The 25,727-nt window shown below is 41.8% G+C and overlaps 1 protein-coding gene across 9 annotated transcripts in view; it reads left to right on the forward strand.

Moving 5' to 3' along the window:
- rims1b (regulating synaptic membrane exocytosis 1b) overlaps positions 1–25,727 on the forward strand; it is a gene marked incomplete at both ends in the record, with an annotated part of 66,798 nt that overhangs the window by 2,872 nt on the left and 38,199 nt on the right. For 7 of the 9 annotated variants that reach the window (XM_079279035.1, XM_079279036.1, XM_079279037.1 and 4 more), the window contains 2 exons: positions 13,633–13,846; positions 19,177–19,197. In XM_079279035.1, the coding sequence (XP_079135161.1) occupies positions 13,633–13,846; positions 19,177–19,197 (235 nt within the window). The remainder of the gene's footprint in view (positions 1–13,632; positions 13,847–19,176; positions 19,198–25,727) is intronic. The other 2 variants (XM_079279040.1, XM_079279034.1) reach the window with 1 other exon arrangement.

Consider the following 25,727-nt stretch of genomic DNA (forward strand, 5'->3'; position numbering starts at 1 on the left):
TCATTCATGTGTTGGGTCTACAAAAAACGCACTGCAGGCTTCATATCTGGTTACAGAATTGCAAGAAAGGGGCTACCGCACACAATCGCCGAAGACGTGTGCTTGCCAGCTGCCAAAGCGATGGTGGAATGTATGATTGGGGAGAAAGAAGCAAAAAAGTTGGACATGATCGCGGCGCATCGATGCTTTGTCCGAAGACACCCTGGCTACATTAGTCGGTCGCGTGAAGAAGAGTGAGTTTTACTCTCTGCAAGTAGACGAGTCTACAGATGTGGCCAATCTGGCCAATCTTCTGGTGTGCGTCCGTTACCTTTTCGAAGGCACGGCGCAAGGGTTTTTGTCTTTTTTGTGTTTTTTATCTTGTAAACAAACGCCACGCGCGAGCAAACTGTTCTCTCATTGGTCCGATTTTTAGGCTCTGTTGCTTTTTATTTTTTATGGTGGGGGGGGGGGGGGGGGCAGGGATTGGGGGTGCGTGAACCCGGTCGGGATGTAGAAGGGGGTGCGTGGCCTAAAAAGTTTGGGAACCGCTGGATTAGATCAATACATTTATACAGGTGGTTGACTTAATGAAATATCAACTCTTAAACTGTAGCCTGGTCTCAATTACTTTTCGAATGTTTTCACCCAGCAGGCCGCTGTTCCTGTCCGTGTGAAACCAGAAGTCAACATTGACTTATTTTAATTTGTGTCTGCTACTTAAATAATGTAACAAATATACCTTATTTAAGGACTTGAACAACAGCCAACACTGCTTTCCCCCCAGCAGTGAAAACTCACCTCCAAAAGATCATTCTGTAACTTACCTCAATACTATTCACCTGGTCAGCACTGATAGCAGCGTTGCCTGAGACCTGAGCAGCTGGCAGTGATGAGGTTATAGTGATACAGCACTTTATCTGTCATGAGAGACTCTGAAGTGTCCTGATCTGTTACTGAGCCAGAACACCTGGTTCTGGGCTAATCATTGGCTGAGAAGGCATGCACCTGGGGTGTCCTTCACTGATCCATGGCACCAACGAACACTTTGTCCATGTCTAATACACTATAGACTTCCGAGACTCCCTCCATTGACTTGCTAAACCTTCCATTGACTTCCTAATCCAGAGGATGTTAGTGGAGGGGAGCTGTCATGCTGTGGGGAGTGAACGAGATGCTGAACGCAGCAGTGACCAACTTCTTTGATGCCATGATGTTAAAAATCCTCCTTCTTGCACAACAGGAAATATTTTCCCTGTAACCCAACGCTCCCAGTTCCCATCTACCCATGGGAGCTTTTGAGGTTTCCAAAATGTAAATATAGAAATCATGTGTAAAATATTGATGCGCTCAGCAGCGATGTTGTAGACATTTCAGACGGGAGTGGAAGCGCAACGCTGGGCCTTAAGGTTGGAGTGCCGGGTGTGGTTAATGGAGGCAGCCTCTTGTGTTGATGTTAAGGCAGAGCTAAAGCACAAGTAAACACTATCCGTAGTAGTTGTACTCCTTGAATTTATTGGAGCTGACATCTGGCTTTTGTGTTATTTGTCATTCACATTTATCAAACACTTTTCTGATCGGTGGCACGAAACAAGGAGTCGATTGGCTGGAGTTTGTTCCTTCACACCAGATGGACAGAAGAAGAAATCAGGACCTATAGGGCACAGGGAGAGCAGGGAGGATTTAGAGGTTTTCAGGATTAGAGTGGTGGAAAGAGAGAGAAAAGGGGGAGACAGAAAGAGTGGGAGGAGCCTCTGACAGGGGTCACACACACACGTACACAATGTTAATCTCTTTACCAGGAGTCAATGAGGCTGCAGTCTTCAGGGTGCATATAGAGGCAGCGTAGCCCCCCTCCCTGCCTGCTGTCTGATATGGCTGCTACTGTCCACTGACAGGTCAACTGGTAGCCAAGGTCAAGAGTAGGTTTTAATTTATTAGAGAAACAGATTGACTTCTGTTTTGATGTGGGACTTAAAAACACAGTTAAACCTTTTTAAACTGCATCAATCAATACCTTTATATCAACACTGCATAAAATGAATTGCTCATATGAACCCTGTGAATTATCAATTGCCTGCAGTTCCTCTCAGCTCTATGGAGCTTATTAGCGTCCTGTAACATAGTTATTACCAAATATTGTCTTATTTGGGTCGCCAAATACATTTTTAGAACTTCTTTAATCGTCTTTAATTTAATATCTATATCTGCCGTACACCTTTGAGTCACATGAAGACCCTGAATGTTTGTGCTGTTCCGATAATTGTAGCCTACATTGAATCTACATGAGGCTGGTGCTCTTGTTGTACAAAGGAGTGCCTTTTGGCGCCGCATAAATAAATCAATTTGGTGTCATTTACAAAGTATTTAACACATGATTATGTTTTCAATAACACATGAATATGAGCAGAAGTTACACGTTTTAAGTCTTAAAAAGCAGTGCAAAAAAATCTCTTTATGTTTATCGCTTTCAAGAAGGTTATGTTTTCAGTTTGGTTTGTTTGTCTGTTTGTCAGCAGGATTACAGAAAACGACTGGCCTGATTTTCATGAAACTTGGTGGAAGGGTGTAGCCTGGGCCGAGGAAGATCCAAATCACAGGGCGGATAGATTTATTATTTTACACTTTCGTTAACATTGCGAGATGGGATATTTGGCCTTGGTGGAGGTCTGTGTTATTTGAGTGGTGTTCTAATTTAATTGAGTGTTGATGTGCTCTTTAACCACATGAAGAGGCCTCTGAGCCTTGTTGAAGCTGAACTGGACTGAACCAGAGCCAGAGTTCAAACAAATATGGACAATCTAGTTTACTTTGTGAAAGTGACTGATTACTTCAAATATTCTGGTACTTGTTGGAAATAGCTCTTTGTTTTTAGATGTTATCAAATGTTTCCTTGCTACTTTCCAGATATATTTACTGTATATAGTGACATAGTAACATCAACATGCATTTTAATTCACAGCAGGATTGAATTGTTTGAGAGAGTTTCTCAGACAAAATAGTACCTTGGCAGCAGGTCTATTGTGTCCTTCTTTTATCAAATATCACTCACTTTTGTATAGTTGCCTGTATCTTTCTGTTCTGTATAAAATAGATATCCGTTTTCTTGCCTCGATAACGGTCATTTGTTTGCATAGCTGAAAATTGATGCAGCTAGCATTATTTCAAGTTACCAAATTGTATCTCTTGAGTAAGAAAAAGAAATATGATTCCTACTAAACTCAATTTAGTACTTTCAGCTGAGATAAAGATAAACATTTTCCTGAGCAGACTTAAGAGTTTTAAGGTTTCTGTGAGAAAAATGCTAATGTTGAATTATGGATCAGGTCTGAAAATAGCGCACACTTGGAAGTAGTTCCTGAAATATTTAAATATTCAGTTCACTGGCTGCAGTTGATGTTCTGAACCTCATTTTTTCTTGTTAACCTCTTTCAGTTTTCACCCATTGTTGAATTCCACTAATTACAGTGTGCAATGCAGATCTATGATTGTGTGTGCGTAAGAATTTGATCAAAATGTAAATTAGAAAGCATGTTAATTACTGTACATACATGAACACATGTACTTATAAGCACTCTTTGTCACACACATACACATTCCCACACTCACATACACACACCCAGTATCTATACAGTTCGTCTGAGAGCATGTGTACTGCAGTACTTGCAGAGGCAGCACACACAATGCACCACAAACCCAGATGGTGTTGCTGTTTTGTCGGTCTGTGGATGAAAGCTTACAGAAGGAAAGTACGCTCTTGCAAAGTACAGTTTGTACAGTTTGTCCTGTTGATTTGCTGCCAGCCTCCACTGTTTTTCCAGACAGCTGGAGATTGTGCGAATCCATGTGCTCCATACGTGTGTGTGTGCGTATGCAGAGTGTGCTCACTTGGATCTTCACACTTTGCTCTTAATTAAAAGAACTCAAAAGCAGTCGGGTGTGTCTGCAACACCTGGATGAATGGAAAGTGGGGGGGGGGGGGGGGGTGACTGCGTGCACATCATTTGTGTTTGTGCGACACCAGTGTGTGTGTGTGTGAGCACTCCTGAGTTTGTCTGCACTTCTGTCGTCTATCTCTGCTGCCTGTCTCAAAAAGCTTCAATCTTGTGTTTGCTTCTCATTTTTCCATTCTCAAATGTAACTGCAAAAAACAACAACTAAAGAACACAATCACCAGTTCACATTTGGGTATACTTTAGTATGTATGCTCATCGGTGTGTGTGTGTGTGTGTGTGTGTGTGAGTGTGCATGCATGCATGCTTGTGTACACTCTTGCACTAAATGTGGGCCAGAACGTGAGTGAAGTAGCCAGAAATCGAAGCACTGATTGAAGTAAAAGTATATGCAATTTGTATTGGAACACTTTAAAAAAACATGCACCCCCTTTTATGCACCAGCCCTAATTACATTCATGATCCTGGTTTCTTCTGAAAGGGTTCCTGTCAAAAAGCCACAATTTGTCATAAAAGAGCTAATTTAGTGCATATCTAGTGTCTCCATGCCTTCAACACGGTGACGGCTGAGCCAGTTGCTTGCAGACAGCAGTGCTAACACTGCAAACAATGACAACAGAGCTAATATAATTTAAAACAAACTTAGATCATACGCTTCATTTTCATCCAATATGATCATTTAAACATTTAGAAACCATGACAACCCCCCATCGAGACTTTTTAAAACCAGGTGCATAACAAAATGGCATTGCCAGTTTGGTGTAGAACTCGACCGATGTGCATATAGAGCCCCTATCCTCTACCTCGACCAAGCCTTGGTCTTTCACTATCTTGTGCAATTTGGGAACCAGCCTTCCGTTTGTGTGTTGATACAGCTGTGCTGATTTGGTTAATCATTAGCTGGCAGAAGACACATCGGGGACAAAATGTGACTGAGTACCAGCACATGGCCTTTCTCACTCACAGAGGATGGGAGGAGATGGTGCGGCTGGGTGTGACTCTGAGTGAGTGTGTTGAGATTGAGAGACCCGAACGAGCCTCGGTGAGTAGCCTCTTTAGTGCTCTCAGACCTCCCCAGCATTAAAGTTTAATGAGAATGCATTCGACTTGGGCTGACCAGAATCTTTACATCTCTCTCCTTCACTCCTTCCATTTCTCTGTGTTTGTGGTCAGAAGAAGTGACGGGATTATATCATGAGCGGCCACACACAACATTGCATGGGACTCAAATGTGTACCCCTTGGTAACACCAGTCAAAATGTCTCAATATGCTTATTTAGATAATGTTAATTGTTAAATAATGTGTCAGGAAGAGTTGTGCCTAAATATGCTGCTGTGAGAGGGACTGTGGCACACCTGTAATGTACTGCTGCTTTATGGAGACCATGTTTGCCTGTCACAGCTCCCTCAGAGAGCACAATACAAACACTTGTCAGGCTGTTTTGGTTCCTTAAATAGAGAAGTCCTGAAATACTGAACCGTAATGTAAAAGATCTTCCCTCATTTGGTGTTTTGATGATGGTGGTGGATGGTGCTAACTCATAAGTTACTCCAACAACTCCCATAGGTGTTGACATCTGGTAAATCACACCATTTTCCGTATTAATCAAAACTGTGTCCTCTACTGCTCTGAATGAAAACATCTGCATTTTTTGTGTTTATCCACTCAGGTTTTCTTCAACTCACTAGTCAACCAATAAACATATGGCCATGGTAAACTGTAAGCACACTCATCATCAACTACTACAGCATGTCCATCTAACTGTATATGTTGGTTTACACATACCACAGCAGTGCTAACTATTACATAATAAACTTCAATAATAAACTTTATTAGCGTCTTTAAAGGCAAATTTACAAAGTGCTTTACATGGCTTAATACGGATTAAAACATTTAAAGACTGCAATGAAGCAAATTCAATCATAGAATTAATATGAAATAAAAAATAAAATAGAATAAAATACCCAACAATAATTGAAGATAAAAACAACAATAACAATAAAACATCAGATAAAACATGTTAATGAATAAAAACGGTGTGCTAGCATTAATAAAAACAGTCCAGTTAAAAGTATCAGATCTTCAGAATGGAGAAAGTTCAAACTTCAAGGAAGCAGTAAGCAGTGTTTTCCTATCTACTCTGTTTCAAAGCCAGTTACACATGTGAGCATATCATTATAACTGATGGGTGTGGTCAAAATAATGCTCTACTGCTCCTGTAACCACACCCACCCCGCCCACCGGTGATGTCACTGCACACGACACAGCTGGTTTATAACTCACAACACAATACAAAATGGTCTATGTGTGCATGGCTAGACTAGTAACCAGCAAACAACCACAAAATGCATTGGCAATCCAACAAAACAGTCATGAATCAGCATGCACTGTTCAAACACAACATTTTGGACATAAATAAACCGTGGTGCTAGCAGTGGATCTTGCGCAGCATTAACAATCCCACTCAACAGTTTATTTTATTTGTAGTTTGCTGGATGGAGTCAGGTGGGGCCTGCAGAAAATTAAGTGAAGACGAAGGAGGAGGGGGGCAGCGAAGGCTGCCAGCCGAGGTATGTGGGATGGAGTGAGGGGAATAGAGGTCGCCCATGATCACTCGATAACTATTCCATCAACTAGATTCATGTCTTACGTCACCCAGCAGGCTGTGTGAGGTCAGAGGCTTTGTGTTTCAGTATTAAAGAGAGAAAGAAACATATATATATATATATATATATATATATATATATATATATATATATATATATATATATATATATATATATATATATATATATATATATATATATATATATATATAGTGATGTGGAAGATAACTTTTTTTTATCAATTACTTGGCGTTGTCAGAGTGGAATCCAAATTTAAAGATAAGAGTGAGGTATGATAGGAAAATAATTAAAGTAAATGGAGGAAGAGTAAGAGGGATATAAATGGAAAAGAAAGAAAAAATAAATATATTAGGAGGAAAGCGATAAAGTGATAGCCTCAGCATTCCATGCCAAAAAAGCACTCTGCTCCATAAATACGGGTAAAACACTCACAACATCAATAAAAAGAGTTATCAACATCCAAGCACCGGCTATGGGAGGGGCTGTTTAGTCTGATGCTATAGGTTAAAGAACTGATGGAGCATTATAGGAAACAACCAAACTCACACAAGACTTAACATCAAGTCTGTTCATTTAACCTCTTCAACAGCATGAACCCTTCCGTGACTCAATCATTACAAAATGTATGTCGTGCGCAGAGCTTTGAAACCTACATTACTTCATTCTAAATGCTGGTCAATATCTTATTCTTTGTAAAGATATCAAATATGTTATAGTGAATTCAATGGAAATATGAATTGCATAATGCACATGACATCCATGATTTGTTTTAAGCTAAATGCTAACATGCTCATGTTTAGCAGATAATGCTTAACATTTTGACCATCTTAGCTTAGCGTGTTAGCATTGTAACCCCTCAAAGTACAGCTGAGGCTGATGGGATTGTCAGTAGAAGGTATTTGGTCCCTGGGTCACACTATTGGACAAATTGAAATTCTGGACGTCAGGGGGATCAACAAACGTACCACAATTCATCCTGAGGGGGGCATATCTTCACAAAATTTTAGGGTAATCCATATAATAGCTGTTTAGACATTTCACTCAAAACAGCAAAAGTAAACTTCATCTTCAACGTCAAGAGGATTCATCCTCTGGAGACCATGAATGTCTGTTGAATGTTTAATGACAATTCATCCAGTTCCTTCACATATTTCAGTCTGGACCAAAGTCGTGGACAAACCGAGGATCAACACTGTCATCTCCGGAGGCCCGTCTAAATTAATTGCAGTGTGAATAAAGGGAAACAGGGGCTCAAAGGGTAGTGGCACTCCACGTCAGAAGGGGTAGCTTTTCAGATCGCATAGTTAAACAATCCTAACCCTAACAGTCTATATATGATGCAATGAAGATATGTGTTCTCCAACAAAACGTATAAGGTCACGTGATTTTAGTATGTTTTAGTGTCATTTTTTCAGAGTTTTAAGCATATTTTGAAGGATAATAACATGAATCACACTTTTCGTTTGGCCAGGATGTTGACATCGTCCCATGCCTGAACAAACACCAGTCTAGATTCTTCCCAAATTAAATGAGGGAGGACACAGGATAGATTTAATTTAACATTACTCCCTAGAGCTGTGTACTAAACAAGCAGGTTTATGTGACTACAGCAGTCAGATGTGGCTGTAACACAGGATCCTGCAAAGAATGACAGCTGGGAATCAAACCACATCAAGCCAGGAAGGACTGACAAGATTTTTGAGAAATTGCTGTCCTATAGATAGATACACACTGGCCATCTGGGTGGTATATTTCTGCTAGCATTATGACGTTACTACTATGTTCTAGCCTTTTGACATGGATAACAGCATGGCAAGGCAATCAAGAAAACAAAGAAAGTGTTTGCATTTGGTTAAGCACCCATCTGTTGCTCTCGTTCCCTTCGCTGTCTCCTTCCTTCTTTTCATCACTTTCACATGCCACACTCCAGCAGGAATGCTTAGTTTTTGCTTTTATTTTTGACACATAACTTCAGTCTTCATTTACAATACTGTATCTTACTAAAGTTACTTATTTTCTTAACTGTTCCTTTTCCTTTCTCTCCACCTGTTCTTCCTCGCCTTCCTCTTTCCATCACCCTGTCTCCATCCTCTTTCTGTCATCCTCTCCTCTTCTCAAGTGGTATTTATAGAGTGGCTCCGGATGCATCGGCTTCTCTCCTCCGCTGGTCTCTGGCCCACGCTTGTTTCCGTCTTGGCTCTCTTTGTTCATCCTTTGCTTTTCCACTTGTTCTCCTCCCATCACCTCCTCCTCCCCTCCAGACAGCCGTTTGTCTATACATCTCTTTCTGAGATTGGAAGACTTCTGGGATTGTGTATAAATCGCTCCTCACCTGTTCTTCCTGTTTCCTTTTTTCACCGCAGGGTGTCTTCTCCCTGTTTGTGTCTGCTTCCTTTCATTTACCCCTTCTCATCACTCCTGACTTCTCCTTTCCTTGCCTCCTCACAGCGTGTGCCAACATGTCTGTCATCTTCACGGTCTCTTGAGCTCCATCAGAAGCAGAGACTTATTGATCTCTATCCAGCATGCTTGTTTGGTAAAAAGCCATTGTGGGGCGGCGCAAAGCATTGGAAATAATGGGTTTAATAATGGGCCTGAAAGGTCTTTAACTTTGTGTGGCTCCTCCGACTGAGGAAGAGTCTTCTGCAAAGCGTCACCAGGAATCAGCTGATGAGACAGAAATAGTACTGCCCTACACACATACACAAACACACACAGCTTTCCCCTCTTCCTTCCTCATCCTTGGGCAATGTATTCATAGCGGTGCTAATTAACAACGCCACACCAGCGACTGGTGAAGAGAGTGGAGACCCAAGAGGGAGAGATAAAGAGAACAAGAGAGAGAGAAATGGAGAGAGGGGAAGGGAGACCTTGGACATGCTGAGTTGAATGTGCGAGGCCCTATAGGCAAAGGCAAACCCATACATTTGTTTATGTGGGTTTTCTGTCTGTGTCATTGTTTATATTTTCCTATGTGTGAGTGTATGTAATTGTGTGCTCATTTGCATACTTGGTTTTGACAAGGCCAAAGCAGGGCTAACCCACATCTGGCTCTTTGTCTGTCCCTGCTGGCCTATGGTGTTGACTTGGAGAGAGGAGACAGCTACAATTCAGCCGGTTCACACCACTTGGATCCCCCTGGTCAATGTACCACGGCCACATGCTATAGGTGTTAGATAGTAACTAATTAATGTAGTGCCAATATGTTACTTTTTTGAGTAATGTAGCCAAATGTACCCTACTATAACAGACATGTTAGCTTAGCACTGGAGCGGTCAGCGTATGCCTAACCTCTGCTGAAAAAAGGACACATTCCTGTAACTCTAAAGTTGTTGTATTCAAATGCAGTGTCTTCTGTACAACCTGTACATTCAGAAATAACTTTGGTTTTGTGTGGAGTTGGGTGTATGTTTGAGCATCTGCTCAGTTAGCTATGGTATTAGTTCGCTTAGGGGTTAGCTTAGGTTAGAGGTTGATAAATGGCTTGATAAAAATGGAAAGCTATTTAGTCGTACCAATGACAAGGAAGGTAATGTGTTTGACATGTAGCGTTAATTCTAGTTGTGTATCAAGTTACTGCTAGCGCTTTTCACAGCAATGTTTACCCATTTGGACCTGTCTTGGCCTTATAGTGGGCGATGCACAGGTGTGGTTAAAGCTGCATTATTTGATTCTGGGTCACCTGGGGAAAGCGGTAGGCTACAATTTCATACCATGACACATGGACAGACATTAGCATTCATTGGTGTTTTGTTTCTGTCCGCCTAGTTGATTTCAATCAAATATTTGCTCCAGCTCTGTTTTGGTCTCCACAAACTCCTGAAAAATATTTGGCCCTTAAGCTGCTAACGGAATTATTTCCTGGTCCGGGGAGTTTTTGGCGAACATTCCAATAAAAATCCACTTAAAATATTGTTAAACACGGATAGCACATGTCCTTTCCCTGTGTCTTCACATCCCCTGCTGAGTCATGGTTAAGTTTAACATAACTCAAGATATGTATTTAGGTAGAAATCATGATGGATGTGGGAACTGTGTGGTGACTCAGAGGACATGAGTCTGGACTGCCACATTGTCTATTGATAGGGTGCATATTTTAGATTTTGGATGGTGTATGTGTGTGTGTGTGTGAGACAGTATTTGCACATGTTCTGTGAAAATACTGTATATTTTGTATACATTTTTCATTCAGCAGATGCTTTCCAGTTGAGCGTGTCAGTCATGGGCTGCCACTTTCTCTTTGCACTGTTTTGTGAGAGCATGTTACCTTCACACGTTCTGTGCTGTTGGCATCGGTGATGATGCACCAGGTGAGCAACACATACATTAAAACAGGTTTAAAGCCACAATAGGTTTCCACATTAGTAGTTAAGAGTGGTGTGAAGAGTTATGCAGAAATCATGCAAGTATTTTTAAAGGTATAGGAGAAGATTATCTAATGTTGTCTGGTCCGGATTTCACTGAATGGCTTTCACTTGCATTTGAGAATTTCTTTTGAGTTTTGTTGCAGATGGGCAGGAAATTGTCCAGACCCGGCTATATCTAGAGATTCTCAGTCAGAGAGGACGAGACCCTGCTCACAGCTGCAAAGCTCCTTTTGTGATTCAGGCGCAGAACACAGATTTGTTTCTACATTGAAAAGGTCACCTTGAGCAGCTTTAACAGTGCATGTCTGCTAAATGTGTGGAAGTGGTAAAAATACTGCACGAAACCTTGGCTCTAAGAACAAGAACAGCTGGTGCACTGACACCCGCTGACTCCCAGTGCTTGACGCCACCATGTTACCATGACAACCGGCTGTGCACCCTCTGTTTCTGACAGCTGTTCCCATGGTGCCCGGGCTTGGCTCAGCCGCTGGACTCCCATTGGCGGGATAGATTGCTTCTCAGGGTCAGAGGTCATGTTTATGACGTTACTGCTGTGTGGTGTCATGTTGTTTTTCCCTTTTGAATTACGTACGGATCAGTTTAGGGTCGTGTCAACTCCAATGACCATATATCATTATTTCTGACTGTTATCTTAAGCAAAGCCTACTTGAAACATTTTGAGTGAAAACGTGCACATGCAGTTATAATTCTGTTGAGTATATTTGCATGTGCAGACCCTTTTATCTTTGTTTGTCTGGACAACTACAGTTATACAACATAAAATCCAGTATTATCTGTTCAAAGCCTTCAAGCACAGCCTGAACTGCTGATGGATAAAGAGACCAGAATGTGTGTAATGGTATAAAACAATGCTCTCATGGTATAGTGATGATCTTCATTTCATTAACTTATTTGAATGAACTTCTGCATTATAGATGGCTCAGATGCTTTGATGTTGAGCCCTACGGTTATTACAGCGAGTCCCCTTCGGGCATTACACAACTTCAGCATTTGAACTTAAAACATTACAAACCAAATATTTGACCAAATACATGCCAAATACATGCATAGAAGGCATGATAATATTCAAAATATCAGCCTTACGGTTGTGGCTGTTTGTGATGGAGGATATTTCCATTTCTAACCTTGACATCAATGTCAAAATATTCCTTACGATTACATTTTCTTTCACATTGCATTCAACATTCCACGTCACAAAATAGCTGTCCCTGTTCCAGCCTTTCCCTGTGTCAGCTGATTGGCCAAATGTGTCCCAGTTGGCCAGTCACCTCCCTGTTCCAGCTCTGTATGGTGACAGTCTGCCGTTTCTGCTCTAGCACTATTCAGAGCTAGGCACAAGTAGAAGAGGAATGTACAATTTGTTTGTCATCTCATTTTTTGGACTTTGAAAGTTATGAAAGATTATGAAAGATTTTCTTGAGACTGTAACCTTTGCGGGAATAACATAATGTTTTGTTTGGACTGCTTGTTTTTCAATACAGACAAAGACAGACCTTTTTTACAACTTAAACGTTTTCTGGAAAGGCACAGCATCGTTCCTGGACTTTGGATAGGTCATGGTGGAGGACTGTTATCTCTTTGATTTTTCCTACCACCAAAAGTTACTGACCACGGATCAGGTGTTTCCTACCCAGCAGCTTAGCATTACAGACAGGAAGACATGTCTGCTCTCAATAGATCCAGGTGATCTAGTTTGACTAGTGATGAGAATTTAGTAAACTGAATGTCTGGTTATTTTTGGACTGATGGTCAGAAAAAAAAGGAATTTGAATGTTGGTTTAGGTCTAGATCTTGGAACTTGTGATTTATTTTTTAATTATGTTTTTCTTTGATTTTCTCATGCTGAACCACTAATCAGCGTACAGGAGATGTTCAGTGTCCTGCTTACCAGTGGGCTTTCCACTTATTCAACTTTCTTTTTTGGGTATTTTTTGTTTCAATTTCTAATTTTTAGCTCAACAAAAGTGTGATTACCAGTGCGCTGCATTGTCTTGATGAATTTCTTTTCGGCAAACAACTCGCAGACACGACTGTGAAGTCTGTGCGGTCAGAGGCTTAACTAAAGTTTGTCTGCTTCAACAAATACGCAAATTGGCTGCAAAGCTGTGAATGAAGCCATCTCCTTCCTCTCTATGTCTCTCACTCAGCGAGGCAATTAAAGTGCCTGTCTGGGTCCCCTATATGAGAGCCATGGTATGGTAATGCAGTATTCCTATGACAGTTCTGTTGAGACAAACATTGTGGGTGTTTTCACATGGCCTGATTTGCAATTCACACTCGGGTTATTTCCATCATAGGCATCCTGGGAAGCAGGGAGGGGAAGGCTGTGAGCCACAGAGAGCAAAACTGAGCTTCATTTAATTGCGTGGATGATTTTTAATTTTTTTTGAAAGGCACCTTTCAAGTGGCACTCTAATTGCCAGTTATTTTGCTGAAATGTTGTTCTCAAACATGTCCAGGCATGACATCACTTTTGTTTCTGTTAGATTTGTTTATTTTAAAAACGATTCAGTTATTCAGAAATTCCGCCACGTCCTTGTGTTTTTGTTGCTATGAATGTAAGGATATTTAAACAGGAAGGTCTGTCTGAACAGCACTGGAGGGTTGGGTTTATCAAGTATGAAACGTTTGTGAATGCATGATGTACCACTAATGGGCAATCTTCCACTTTTCTCCCCCCCCAGAACACTGCACCAGCAGTTTGAGAGCTACAAACAGGAAGTGCGTCGCATTGGGGCAGACACGCGGCATCAGCAGACCCAGCTGAAAGATGACGCGCCCACCTGCGGTATCTGTCGCAAGACCAAGTTTGCCGATGGCTGCGGCCACCTCTGCTCCTACTGCCAGACCAAATTCTGCGCTCGCTGTGGAGGGCGGGTCTCTCTGCGCTCCAACAACGTGAGAAACCTGACCCCTGACCTCCCCCTTTTACACTCACCTCATTCCTGCTATAGCTGATGTGCACTTGGTCGTTCTGCTTCTGTGTTTGTCCCTGTCTGCTTTGTTGCCTCCTGGTCACACTTTGGTCTCAATTCTTTGGTGAAGAATGGCTTGGCACCAATCCTTCAAGGCTCATTTCAAGTCAGAGGCTGTAGTGTTATGGAATGGTTATAAAATCGATCAAAGCACTTTAGCTCACCTGAACAGGAAATCATCTGTGTTGTCCTGTGTCGGCACAGCAGCCAATACAACAAGCAGTGACAGGGCTGGCCTTCTCAAGCAACATGCCTAAACAAAGAGAAAAAGAAAGGTTCCGCAGGACGTGGTTGTAGTTGGGTTGTATTCGTCACTGTCAGAATAGCATCCGAGTTTCACAACGAAACAAGTGTCGAAAAGCCCCAAAAATGTCAAACAACTCTTGCAGCATCATCCTCCTCTTTGCTGTCCATCTCTTTGCTTTCTCTGCACAGCTTCTGTTTGTTGCTAGCAAGATTAGCTGTTGAACTTTGTCACCAGAAACTATGGCCAGTGTGCGGACACTGGATCCAAATGGCAAATGTAAACATCTTACCTCACTAGTGACAAAGGGAAACTGTGTGTTTTACTGTGTCATATTTAAAAGAAAAGTTTTTGAACACAGTGGAGCTATTATTCAAGCCTACAGGCAGTAAGTGTTTGATTCTGTTGCCATTCAACATTTATTTTGTACTGTTCATTAAATGACATAGCAGTAAATGGCATTGACAGGTTGTCATGTTAGCAGTGCTGTACTTAGGCACAGCAGTGCTTTAATCTAAATGCTACGTCAGCAAGCTAACATGTTCACAATGAAAATGTTAACATGAAGATGTTTGGTAAATAATGTTTACAGTCTTAATAATCTTAGTTTAGCAGTTAAGCTTGCTACATTTGCTAATTAGCACTAAACACAAAATATAACTGGAGCTGATGGGAATGTTTTTAGTTTTGCAAATATAGTCATGAACCAAAGTATTAAACCTGATGATGGTGCAAGAGTAACATTCAAGAAATCCTTCAAGTAAGTTAAGATCATCCCACGGGGAACATGAATATCCACGAATTTCAGAGACATTTCACTGCTGGTGGTGCTAGTTTAAAAGTCAAGGGAACCCCAGAGTCTTCCGTCTCTAAATAGAAAACAACAAATAAACAAACAAAACATCAGTTTCCATAAACCCACGATCGACTGAAGACACTGAGGAGTACCACTAAGCTACAGGCTCTACTATGATAAAACAAAGGCCCACACCAAACCACCAAATTATAACATTCATTCGATGCAGGTTGGATTTGCGAGGCATCCACCCCTTAACCAAACATCTTTGCACTATTTTAAGACTCTTCCATTCAAACATTGTATGGGCTCCAACCCAAGAGAGAAGACCTCCCCCTGGGTATCGTACCTGACTATGGGCCCTCCATCCTTGGCCTGCTGGTCCCCAATCTGTTCAGGATCCGCCTAGCCCAGCTGGGCCTGAAGTCACACTGGCACCACGCGTATGTAGAGCTCAAAGACCAGTGAGAACAGGGGAGGAAGATAGTATCCTTGTTGGTGAAGCCATCAATATTACTTTCACAGCAAACAGGCTGTGACTTGGAAATACACAGATGAGACCAGCAGGATATAAATACAATATAGCATAAATAACACAAAGTAAAAGATTTATTTGAAGGGAAATTGTAGTCAAACTAACGTCAATCGATATGGCCTTTTTGAAAATAAGAATAATTCATGTTTTAATGTGGAATTGAATTCTTTGACCGAGTCACTTAGAAGTGGAATTCATTTTAAGGGACCTAAATTATTTAACAGTCAAAAGAAAGGGATGTTTTTATGAAACAGTTTGGGTCCGGTCAAATTCACGGGGTTTACAGCAATACAAAACATGTTAAACAGCTAGTTCCTTTACATTATATAATTTCATTGTTTTGTACTTAACGCATGGGGACGTAAATAAATAGGGAGAATGATGTCTCACGTTGAATAACTTATTTATAAAAAATAAGATTTATTGTATCACTCAACCAAAATGGATCTGAATTTCTACATTCACCGACAGATTAAATTCATAAACCCCTACAAGAGATAAGTGAAGACAACACTGTCTTCCGTTTCTTTTCTGTGTATTTGTTTGTGAAAGGTTGTGTGGTACTGTGTGGGTGGGATGCGTTAGAAGTGAAGCTCTTTCCGTCTTAGCGGTGCTTGCCTTTTTCCCGGGTCGTCCAGGCCGGCCAAGCAGAATAACGGGGTTAGGAAAGTGTGAGCTTTGTTTCATCACATAAAAAACCTTCTGCCTACAGTGTGTTCATTTACCCCACATCAACAGCAGCTGTGTTTTGCTCTAGTTAGCAGTTTACCTTCTAAAAAGATATTAATGCAGTATTAAAATACACAGAGTGCTGTTGTTCTGCAAACTATCTGGAGTATAAACATACTATATAAATGTACAACAACTTACTTCATCAGCTGTATCCATGTGGTGTGTGGATGGGCTATACACAGCAATGCGCAAAATACAAATGCTTTTAAGCTTTGGAACATAAACTATTACATAAATAAACAATAAAAACGTGCAACATATTTACACCTCTAGCAGTATAGCCATGCAGGTAGTTTAGCTTTGTTCGCGGTACCATACAAAATATCAAATGCCATATTGGAACAATACCACAAAAAATAACAAATGACATTTTGAAACAGTACAATAAAAAGGTACCAAAACAAACTATGGTCAATTAAATTTTTTAGTTAGTTCACAAATAATAGCATAATGGTTACCACAGTTTGTACTCTGTCACGGGAGTTCACAGGTAGGACCCAAACGCAAGACCACAGGAGACAGAAGTCAACAGAAACAGGTTTTATTTCGCCTGAATAAAGACAGGAAGGTGCGGAGCCCGTGGTCCGATACCAGAGAGTAGGCTGGTCGACGGTGTGATGTCCCGTGGCTCGACATCGGAGGGCTGGCAGTTTGACGGCCTGTGTAGTCCGTAACCACCACGGAGGGCAGAGCGGCGGTGTGTAGTCCGTTTAACACAAGGGCAGAAGATGCACCGGGGTTGGAGCTGGTGAAATACGGTACAACCTGACAACCCCAGACTGCAGGACCAGAGTTTATATCGTGCCAGGGGACTAATTAGTGGGCCCTGAGTCTGGTGTGTCAGGCTGCAGGAGGTGATCGGCTGGAGTGTCCTCAGCTGTGCACAATCAAGGGTGTGGCCATGGGAGGTGTCTGGAGGCAGAGGACAAACACAGAGCACATGGCACACAATAACAAACGGGGGAATGACAGGACACGAGGAGAGGAGATCAGGGGAAACACACAACGGGTCAGACCGGGATCCTGACAGTACTCCTGTGACAAAACCTGGGAATCTGTCATCATATGTTCTAAAAGGTCAGCTTTCAGCTTTGTGTAACATCATCATTGATATTCATTTTTGTACAACAACTGCAGCCACAAATCAAGTTTTCACAGGTTTACAAAGAGATTACATGCAACTACACAGGCTTTGAAATTATTTCTGAACATCATTTCACAAACTCAAAAATGTTACTGATCCTAATTTGAGCCTGCTAAATAGTCTGAACTCCAATGAAAAATGAAGTTTTGAAAGACACTTTAATATCAGATCTCAAATCACTATATCCATAGCACAGTAGGGACTCTGTAAAATTGTAAAATGATAGCAAGGCAATAACCTGTTTAACACTTGTTTAATAACTTTGTTTTTTAGCAGCTTTGCTGTAATAATTGATCAATTCCTAATGACGTAGCTGTGTAGTGCTGCCCTGTGCCCTGCAGAAGGCATCACAGCAACATGCTGTGCAAATTCCATCCAAACAAAGTTTTGCCCTTGCTTGACATTATAATGAACATACTTTATTAATATTAAAGAGAGGATTAGAAAAAATAGATATTTTAATTCATCACACTGCACTTAAATGTATGGTCAGCATTCATGAAGCAACCTCTTTAAAATAATCAGTTTGTGTCCTGAGGACACAACTGTAGGCGGATCCTGAACAGATTGGGGACCAGCAGACCAAGGATGGAGGGCCCATAGTCAGGTACGATACCCAGGGGGAGGTCTTCTCTCTTGGGTTGGAGCCCATACAATGTTTGAATGGAAGAGTCTTAAAATAGTGCAAAGATGTTTGGTTAAGGGGTGGATGCCTCGCAAATCCAACCTGCACAACAAAGATGATCAAATAATCCAAAACATTTTTTTTGCCCTTCCACCAACATCTGAACTGCTTTCATTATAAATTAAGCCACGAAAAAAGAGGCATTAATGTGAATATTTGAAAATACCTGGATAGATTTTATGGGAATGTATAGACAGAGGTTTAGTAAAGGCACAGAAAGGCTTGTGGAAGAATGTGCCCTGTTGCTTTTAGTGTCCCAGTTTCCTCTTCATGCTGAGGAGCTGTGACGCATCCTGATGCTGTCTCAGGTCATAAGTCATGCCAAGCTGGATCATGCATGTTGCTGCAGCCTCGCGTCAGTGGTCACATACATTTACATACTGTTGTGCCCACCACCTCACACTCCTTCTTTGAATATGAAGTATGTGTATTGATTCTGCAGAATGTAATTAACAAATGTTTGCACCATGTGCTCTTTCCCCCTTTTCTTCTTTGTTCTTTCTCCTCTTTTCCTACAATCTGTCCGCTATCGCATTTCACGATTTCACCCTCTCCGCATCTCTGTTTCTTATATCTTTTATGTTCTTTCATTTCTCTCTTTTCTTCCCTCTCCTGCTCTGCTTCCACCGTCACTTTTCTCAATACTCACTGCTACCCGGACTGCATGCCACAAAGGAGGACAAAGTGGTTAGCATCTTTTTTTTTTGTGTTCTCTCTGTGCTGTGATGTTTGTGCCACCTAAAAGTTAAAATGCTGGCTGTGTTCAAATCTGGTGCGGAGATCTCTCGAATATTTCTCAGATCAGATCAGTCTAAGACCAGACCTATAATTTCCCAGCTGAAAGAAAAAAAGGGTTGAACACTAAGAATATCAGAGGCAAGAGAGCAAGCTATCGGATTGGAACGGAGCCAGTGTGTGTGTGTACAAATCCATTCATGGATTACTGACTTAACTGAACAGAGGGAGTCCCTGATAGGTCATAGTTTTTGTTAACTTTGATTTCTCAGAGCCTAACTGTACTGTGCGGGGTGGAGCTATTGTGTCCTCAGAGGAGTTTCTTCCCAGTGTAAACCCTGACTAACTCTGTGTCCGTTGTCTGTCTCCTCCCCTTGCAAAGTGTCTCATAGTGAAGGACAGGGTAAGGCTTGCTGGGTGATGGATTTTGCTGCATGGGTACACTACTTTTGCCCCCCCTCACACTTGGGTCTCTGCTCATTCACAGTATCAGAACAAGAATTCAGACCCACTATCAGTTTTCTCCTCACAGATCATTGTGGTTAAGAGGTCTCAGGGCAGCTGGCTGGTGATCCTGCATCAGTACTCTAATTCTGAGAATGAATGCAGACCCTGACAGTCAACTGGCAGGCAGAGCGAGCATGAGCCATGATAAAGGGCGTCTGAACCTCCTGACCCATCCTGACCCATCCTGACCCCTCTTCCTATGGCTGTAGGCATGGCTGTGCTGAAAGGGGGCCAGTGGATACTGGTTTAAATCCTTGACAAAAATGGGGATGGGAGATTGGCATTTCAGATGGCATGCATATAAGAAAGCACTTTACCTACAGACCATTTATCTGAATGCATAATGAACGCACACTCATGCCTGTGCATGCTTTTACCTGCCTGTGTGTTTGAGACCAGATCAGCCTTGCCATGGGGAGACGGGAGGGCCCAGGGATATGTCCTACCTTGTCCACTTCCCCTTAATGCTTGGTCGCTGCGAAAAGTCACCAAAGTGTTTTACCGCTGAGCCCTGTCAAAAGTCAGGAACGGTGAAGAGAATGGCATTGAATGTTAGTTTGGGATGTCGTTGAGCCCTTGAATTGTCAGAAAGAGGATTCATTGTTTGACTGCGCTTATGATTCCAGATAAAGCAGCAAATAAGTCAGAATCGAAAACAGGGAAGTCGACTCATGTCCTTCACACAGGCTTTTGACGTGCTGCCCTTGGTATAGACCTGTAGGCAGTTGTGTTTTCTTTGTGTGGAAAAAACGGTGTCGCAACTACTTTTACGGATGCAAAACCTGGCCTAATATTATTGTTTGCTTTTAGAACATGATACACATTACTTAGTGTATTTGAACTCATACAAGCAGGATTCTTGAAATTCGATATCACATTGTCATATCATTTATCAGCTCATTTATGCTACACAGGGACAACAACACGGGTCACTCACGTCCCAATCTGTACACCCTGCCCGATTGGAATCGCAAACTAGTACTACACACCTGCAGTTGAACACTCTTGCACACCCTATATTTTCCCTGATAACGCCACATTGTGAACACATTTTTGTTGAAATCTACAAGAGAGCTAATTAACTTGAGCTGTTAGCAGCAGCTGGGCAGTTCAGCCCTGCTTGGCTAAATAACAGAGCTAACATCTAATGTGCGGTGGGTGCCTTGAGTTACATGATGATTTGTTCAGGCTCTATTCAGTAAAAAAAAGAAATGGGCGAGGGTAAATTGTATTTAATATGTGCAAATGTAATCTTTTAAAATGTAGTTTTTGGCGAGAAACTTGAATAGATAGAGTTGTTCAAAGGAGATGTTTTCAGAGCAAAATAAAATAGATATTAGAGAGGAAATTGTTTACATTTTCTTTGTATTGAACACACTGGTATCATATTGGATCGGCTCTTAGTATTGGCCGATTCGCACGTTCAGGTATCGGAATCTGTAAAAATGATATTATCAGTGTTGTTAACTAAAGGTTACTTATTGAGCTAATCATTGAAGGCCAGCCGCTTCAAGTTTAAATCCATTTCAGTGTGTGATAGAAAGCTAAGCCTGCTCTGTAGAAGTGTGTGAAGAAGGTGATTTGTATTTCTTAGCCCTCTCTGTCAAGCTGCCCTGCCATTACTGGTGCTATAGCTTGTTAATGGCTGAGTGTTTGTTTATGTGTGTTCAATGTCAGCTCCAGATGGCTTCCAGAAACTGACCAAACCTCTGACATTCTGTCTCCTTTATAGAGGAGCACTGCCTCCCAGTGGATAACAGGCAGGCGCTGGGTCCTAACACACGCACGCACACACACACACACACACACACACACACACACACACACACACACACACACACACACACACACACACACACACACACACACACACACACACACACACACACACACACAACCTCGACTTAATATTTTCAGAATGAGCCATAAATGCTAGAAATATATTGTATTTCAAAAGCCAAGACAATCAGTTTCACTTCAATCCACAAATTACACCAGAACCCCTTTTATAGTCTTTCTGTTTATTTGTATGTATTTGGTACCCTGTGTGATTTGAAGTAGTTTAATGCCTACAGTTTACCAATAACACACAACACAGACATACAAGCTCAGATTCGCACTGATACAGCCACACAGAGTCTTGCTTGCTTACTGCATTAAGCTGACACAGCACTTTTTTACCGGAAGGGAGGATGCAGTGCATAATCTCCATCATGGTTCTCAGTACTAGATGACTAACAACTCCTCCTCACACTCCACTCCTGTCTTATCATACATCACTGTATCCGTAGTAGCCTCTGTAAACTCTTTGCTCCCTTCATCTGCCCATTGTAAAGCCTCTCCATTTAAATCACTGTCCCTGTGTCTGTCTTTTCTTTTGCCCTGTCTTTCTTCTACCACCATGCACCTGCACACATTTCCTGGGCTAAAAACAAATGCGCTTATGAGCCTGACAAACATTATGCAGGCTTGATTTTGGAGCTGACTATATCCCTTCACAGCCACTGCCTGTATGTCTAATAATAGCGCCTCCCTTACTGGATCTTGCAAAAGCCAAGAGCAACATGCTCAAGTGTTCGATGTTTGTGAAGTGCTTCGTAATGCTGTTACAGAAGCTATTATTATCTCCCTCACTGAAAAGTCATAAGTGAAAAGTGAAAGCCCACATGTGGAGTAGAAGTTTTGGCCATGACTCTTATCAGTAAAACAGCAATACTAGACGCTCAGCGCATGTGCTCCGGAAGTCAGGAGATGTAGATGTAGAAGTGGTATTGTTGTTAGTGCCTCTATCGCAAAGACAACCTGATCAATTTCCGTTTTCCTCAGAGCCTATAACTACTAACAACCATCCAACATTACCACTGGGGATAGTAAATGCAACGGAGGTATATTGATACTCTGATACAACTGGGGGTAGCTAGTAGCTACTGAAGCTACTATAGGGAAAACAAAAGCGCAGTCCTCTTCCTGTTTTAGTTGCGTTATGGTTGACGCACTTCCTTTTGTTTCCGAAAATGGAGCCTTCATTTTCTGGGGAGATTCGGCAGGTGGCAAAACAGAATTGTATCGTGAAAGCAAGTCATTATTCTATAGCCATTACAATGTACAATCAACATTTACTAAGTCAGAGCAAAAAGCTCGCCTATTGACACTTTTTCACATCATAAAAAAAACATTTTTCAACAGCGACATGTAGCAATGTTGGAAGGCGCAAACAAAAGATGTCATCCTGGTGATAGATGCCTCAAATCAGGAAACGCTTGTAAGTGTCGCTTTACATGGCAGTTACATACATTGTACAGTATTTGTTGTTTAATTTGGATGGCTTGTTGTTAATGTAGAGCACTACGATGAGCGGAAGAGTCTTCTCCCCCGATCTTGAGCTCTGCTTTCCTTTCAGGCTGCCTCACCACTGAATGCATTTGGGCTGCTTGCAGAGTTGATCTACTACCTTATTAGAGGAAATAGAGCATTATGTCTTTTGCGGTCGTCTTTCTTCCCACCATTCAGGATTTACCATTCCCTGAACGATGGCAGTTTACACCCAGCGCTGCCTCATATGTCATTCTGCCGAGGTGTGTGTGTGTTGAGGCTCAGGGTCACTGCACACGCTTACTGAAAGCCAAACACACCCCCACTGCCTCGCCACCCCCAAGGCTCCCATTTATTCTCGCTGATGTTCACACAATTCGGGCCTAAATGAAAGCTGTTCTCGTGGTGAGCTGCTGTTGAATGCTGCTGCTGTTGGCAGAGCTGCAGACGCACGCCTTCACCATTTTGTCAGCAGATGGATGGAGCAGTGCTGGGGGCGTGAGATGAAGGGAAGGGAGTATGGGATGGAGAAGTATGAGTGGCAGGCGTGTTGTGTCTTCATTTGTCAAGTCAGCCTGGTGTGTCAGCTGACCTAGAGTGTGAGGAGAGATGAAAGGAAATAAGAAGGGGAAGGGAAGAAATGACGAAAAGGAAGGTGAAAGAGGAAAAGAGAAGCACACAAAAGGAAAGAAAAAAAGGAGAGGAAAGGGAAGGAATGAAGGACAGTAGATGAATTAAAGAAGAAAAATATGAAGGACAAGGAAGGAAACAAAAGGAAATACATGGCAAAGAAAGGAAAGGGAAGGGAAGGAGAGGAGAAGAAATCCAAGCTCAGGTTCATATCAGATAGAAAATGCAATGTTAACTTGAGGCAGTCTAAATGGTATTTGTGCAGGTTTTTAAAAATGTTTTCTCTGCTGTTATTGTCCTTCAGTACTGATGCTCACACTCTGTTTCTCTCTTTCTCAGTTTTACGGGCAAACAGAAACACACACACGCATGGCACACACACACACACACACATGATTTGGTTACCATGGAGAAGCACATTTTTTAGGCAGAAGGAGATTATTACATGAGCGAGATGGCACTGCTTATTCTCCACACAGACACAGACACACACACACACACACACACATACATCTACACACATCTCGCCTGCAGGCAGTCGCCCACGCCACACTCTTCTAGGGAAGAAGGTTTCAGAAATGTCCTATATATAACTACTGCACACATATCCGCAGACACAGAGACATTCTCACAGCACTTTGCGCTCCACAGTGAAGAGATGAACTCGAGGTGACACTGTAGCGGGCTGCCTCTGGACGGAGGGAGCTGATTGGTCGGCTTAGCTGAGAGTCTGGCGTCATGCTCCGCCTCGTCCGGCAGCTAGCACTACTGCAAATGCATCTGTCACACACACTATGGGCTTTTGCATCTTATGGACATAAACACACACACACACACACACACTCACACACAATTAATTCCCCCAACAATATCTTTCAGGCTATCCAAGAACATAGAGCACAATCACTCCAGTGAAGGATTATATGTATTATATCCTGTGTGTGTGCGTGTGTGCCCATGTGTTCTGCAACTTCTTTATTGTTTGCTACCCTCCCCATGCAGTGTAGGCTTTAAAGAACATAACTAACACATGGAGGCGGGCCATTAGAAAATGAGATCTGTTTTTAATTTCTCTCTTTGGTTTCAGAACACACTGAGCTATTAACAGTCGTCCTATGATGTGCCTTTCTTCTATAGGATGCTCTCATTCAAGGATTAAGCTTGTGGATTTGAGCATTTACTCCTCCTTACTGGCAGCGACGAGCAAAGCAACCTGTCTTACTTCGAGCATTTTTTTTTAATTTCACAACAGAAATCAAGTTCCAGTTCTGTCCAATTCTGGAGACTTTCTTTTCTTATTATTTGTTTATTGGCACCTGATAATGCAGCCAAACTGTTCAAGAACGTTGCATAAAAATAGTCCAAAGTGTACAAAATGTTTAAACCAGGAACGATCTCATTATGAATCTGTCCAACCTATAGATACTCACACATACTCATATCTAGGTGCTGATTGAACCTATACTCGTTTACAATACGATAATGCGATATAATACTTAAAAATCAATAAATCAGTCAATCAATTTTATTTAAAGTGTCCTAATACACTTAACTATTACAACCATACACACACTAAGCACATACAATTACAGACATTGAAAGTAAAACAACCACAAAAAAAACATCAACATTAAAGGGATGTTAAAAGGGTGATGGACCCGACTAAGTTCAGGGTAAGATGCAACGAATGCAAAGGACAAATGATATCTTATTTTGTAAGATATATGTTTGTAATTTCAAAAAAATTCCATTTTCTTTTTGGATGCGTGCTTACGACCTGGCACCTGGAAAATACAGGCAGAGGGCCGATTCTTTGTAGATACAGACACTTGTTGTGGGTCATAAATGATGATTGAGAGGGATTATTTCTGCATGAGTCTATACATTGTTTTTTTTTAGGAAGCCTTGAGGAGTTAAAAATGGCTTCAACGGTTTCAAATTTAACAGGCATTTTGAGACTAATTTATTTCCATTGGCTGACATTTGAGGGTTGTGATTGGCACGTATGGGGAGCTGTAGCTCAGGTAGAGTGGGTCGTCCCTCAACCACAAGGTTCCTGCTGTCCGCATGTCGAAATTTACTTGAACGAGACGCTGAACCCCAAGTTGCTCCCAGGGTGATTTACAGCAGACCACTGCTCCTAAATGCTTAGGATGGTTTGAATGCAGACACCAAATTCTATGTATGTATATGATATGACTTTTTTATTTGTATTTGTCTCTGTACATTTTATTGTAGCCTACATAAAGTATCTTATATCCCATCATGCACTGGGAGGGAAGGAAGCGGGGGGGGGGGTTTGGTCATCTGTGTTCTGCCTGAGGTGGTTGATGGAGGAGGGGGTTAGAAGTTGTGAATTGTGAGCTGCTATTGTCATCTGATGATGAGTTGAATAATGGTGAGGGTCTGAAAGGATTACTGGCCACTGCTACTCTGTGGCCCCTCATCTGAGGTAAAGAGGTGGAGAAAGACAGAGAGAAAGAG

This window comes from Melanostigma gelatinosum (assembly GCF_949748355.1).
Source record: "Melanostigma gelatinosum genome assembly, chromosome: 11".
Classification (NCBI taxonomy): domain Eukaryota; kingdom Metazoa; phylum Chordata; class Actinopteri; order Perciformes; family Zoarcidae; genus Melanostigma; species Melanostigma gelatinosum.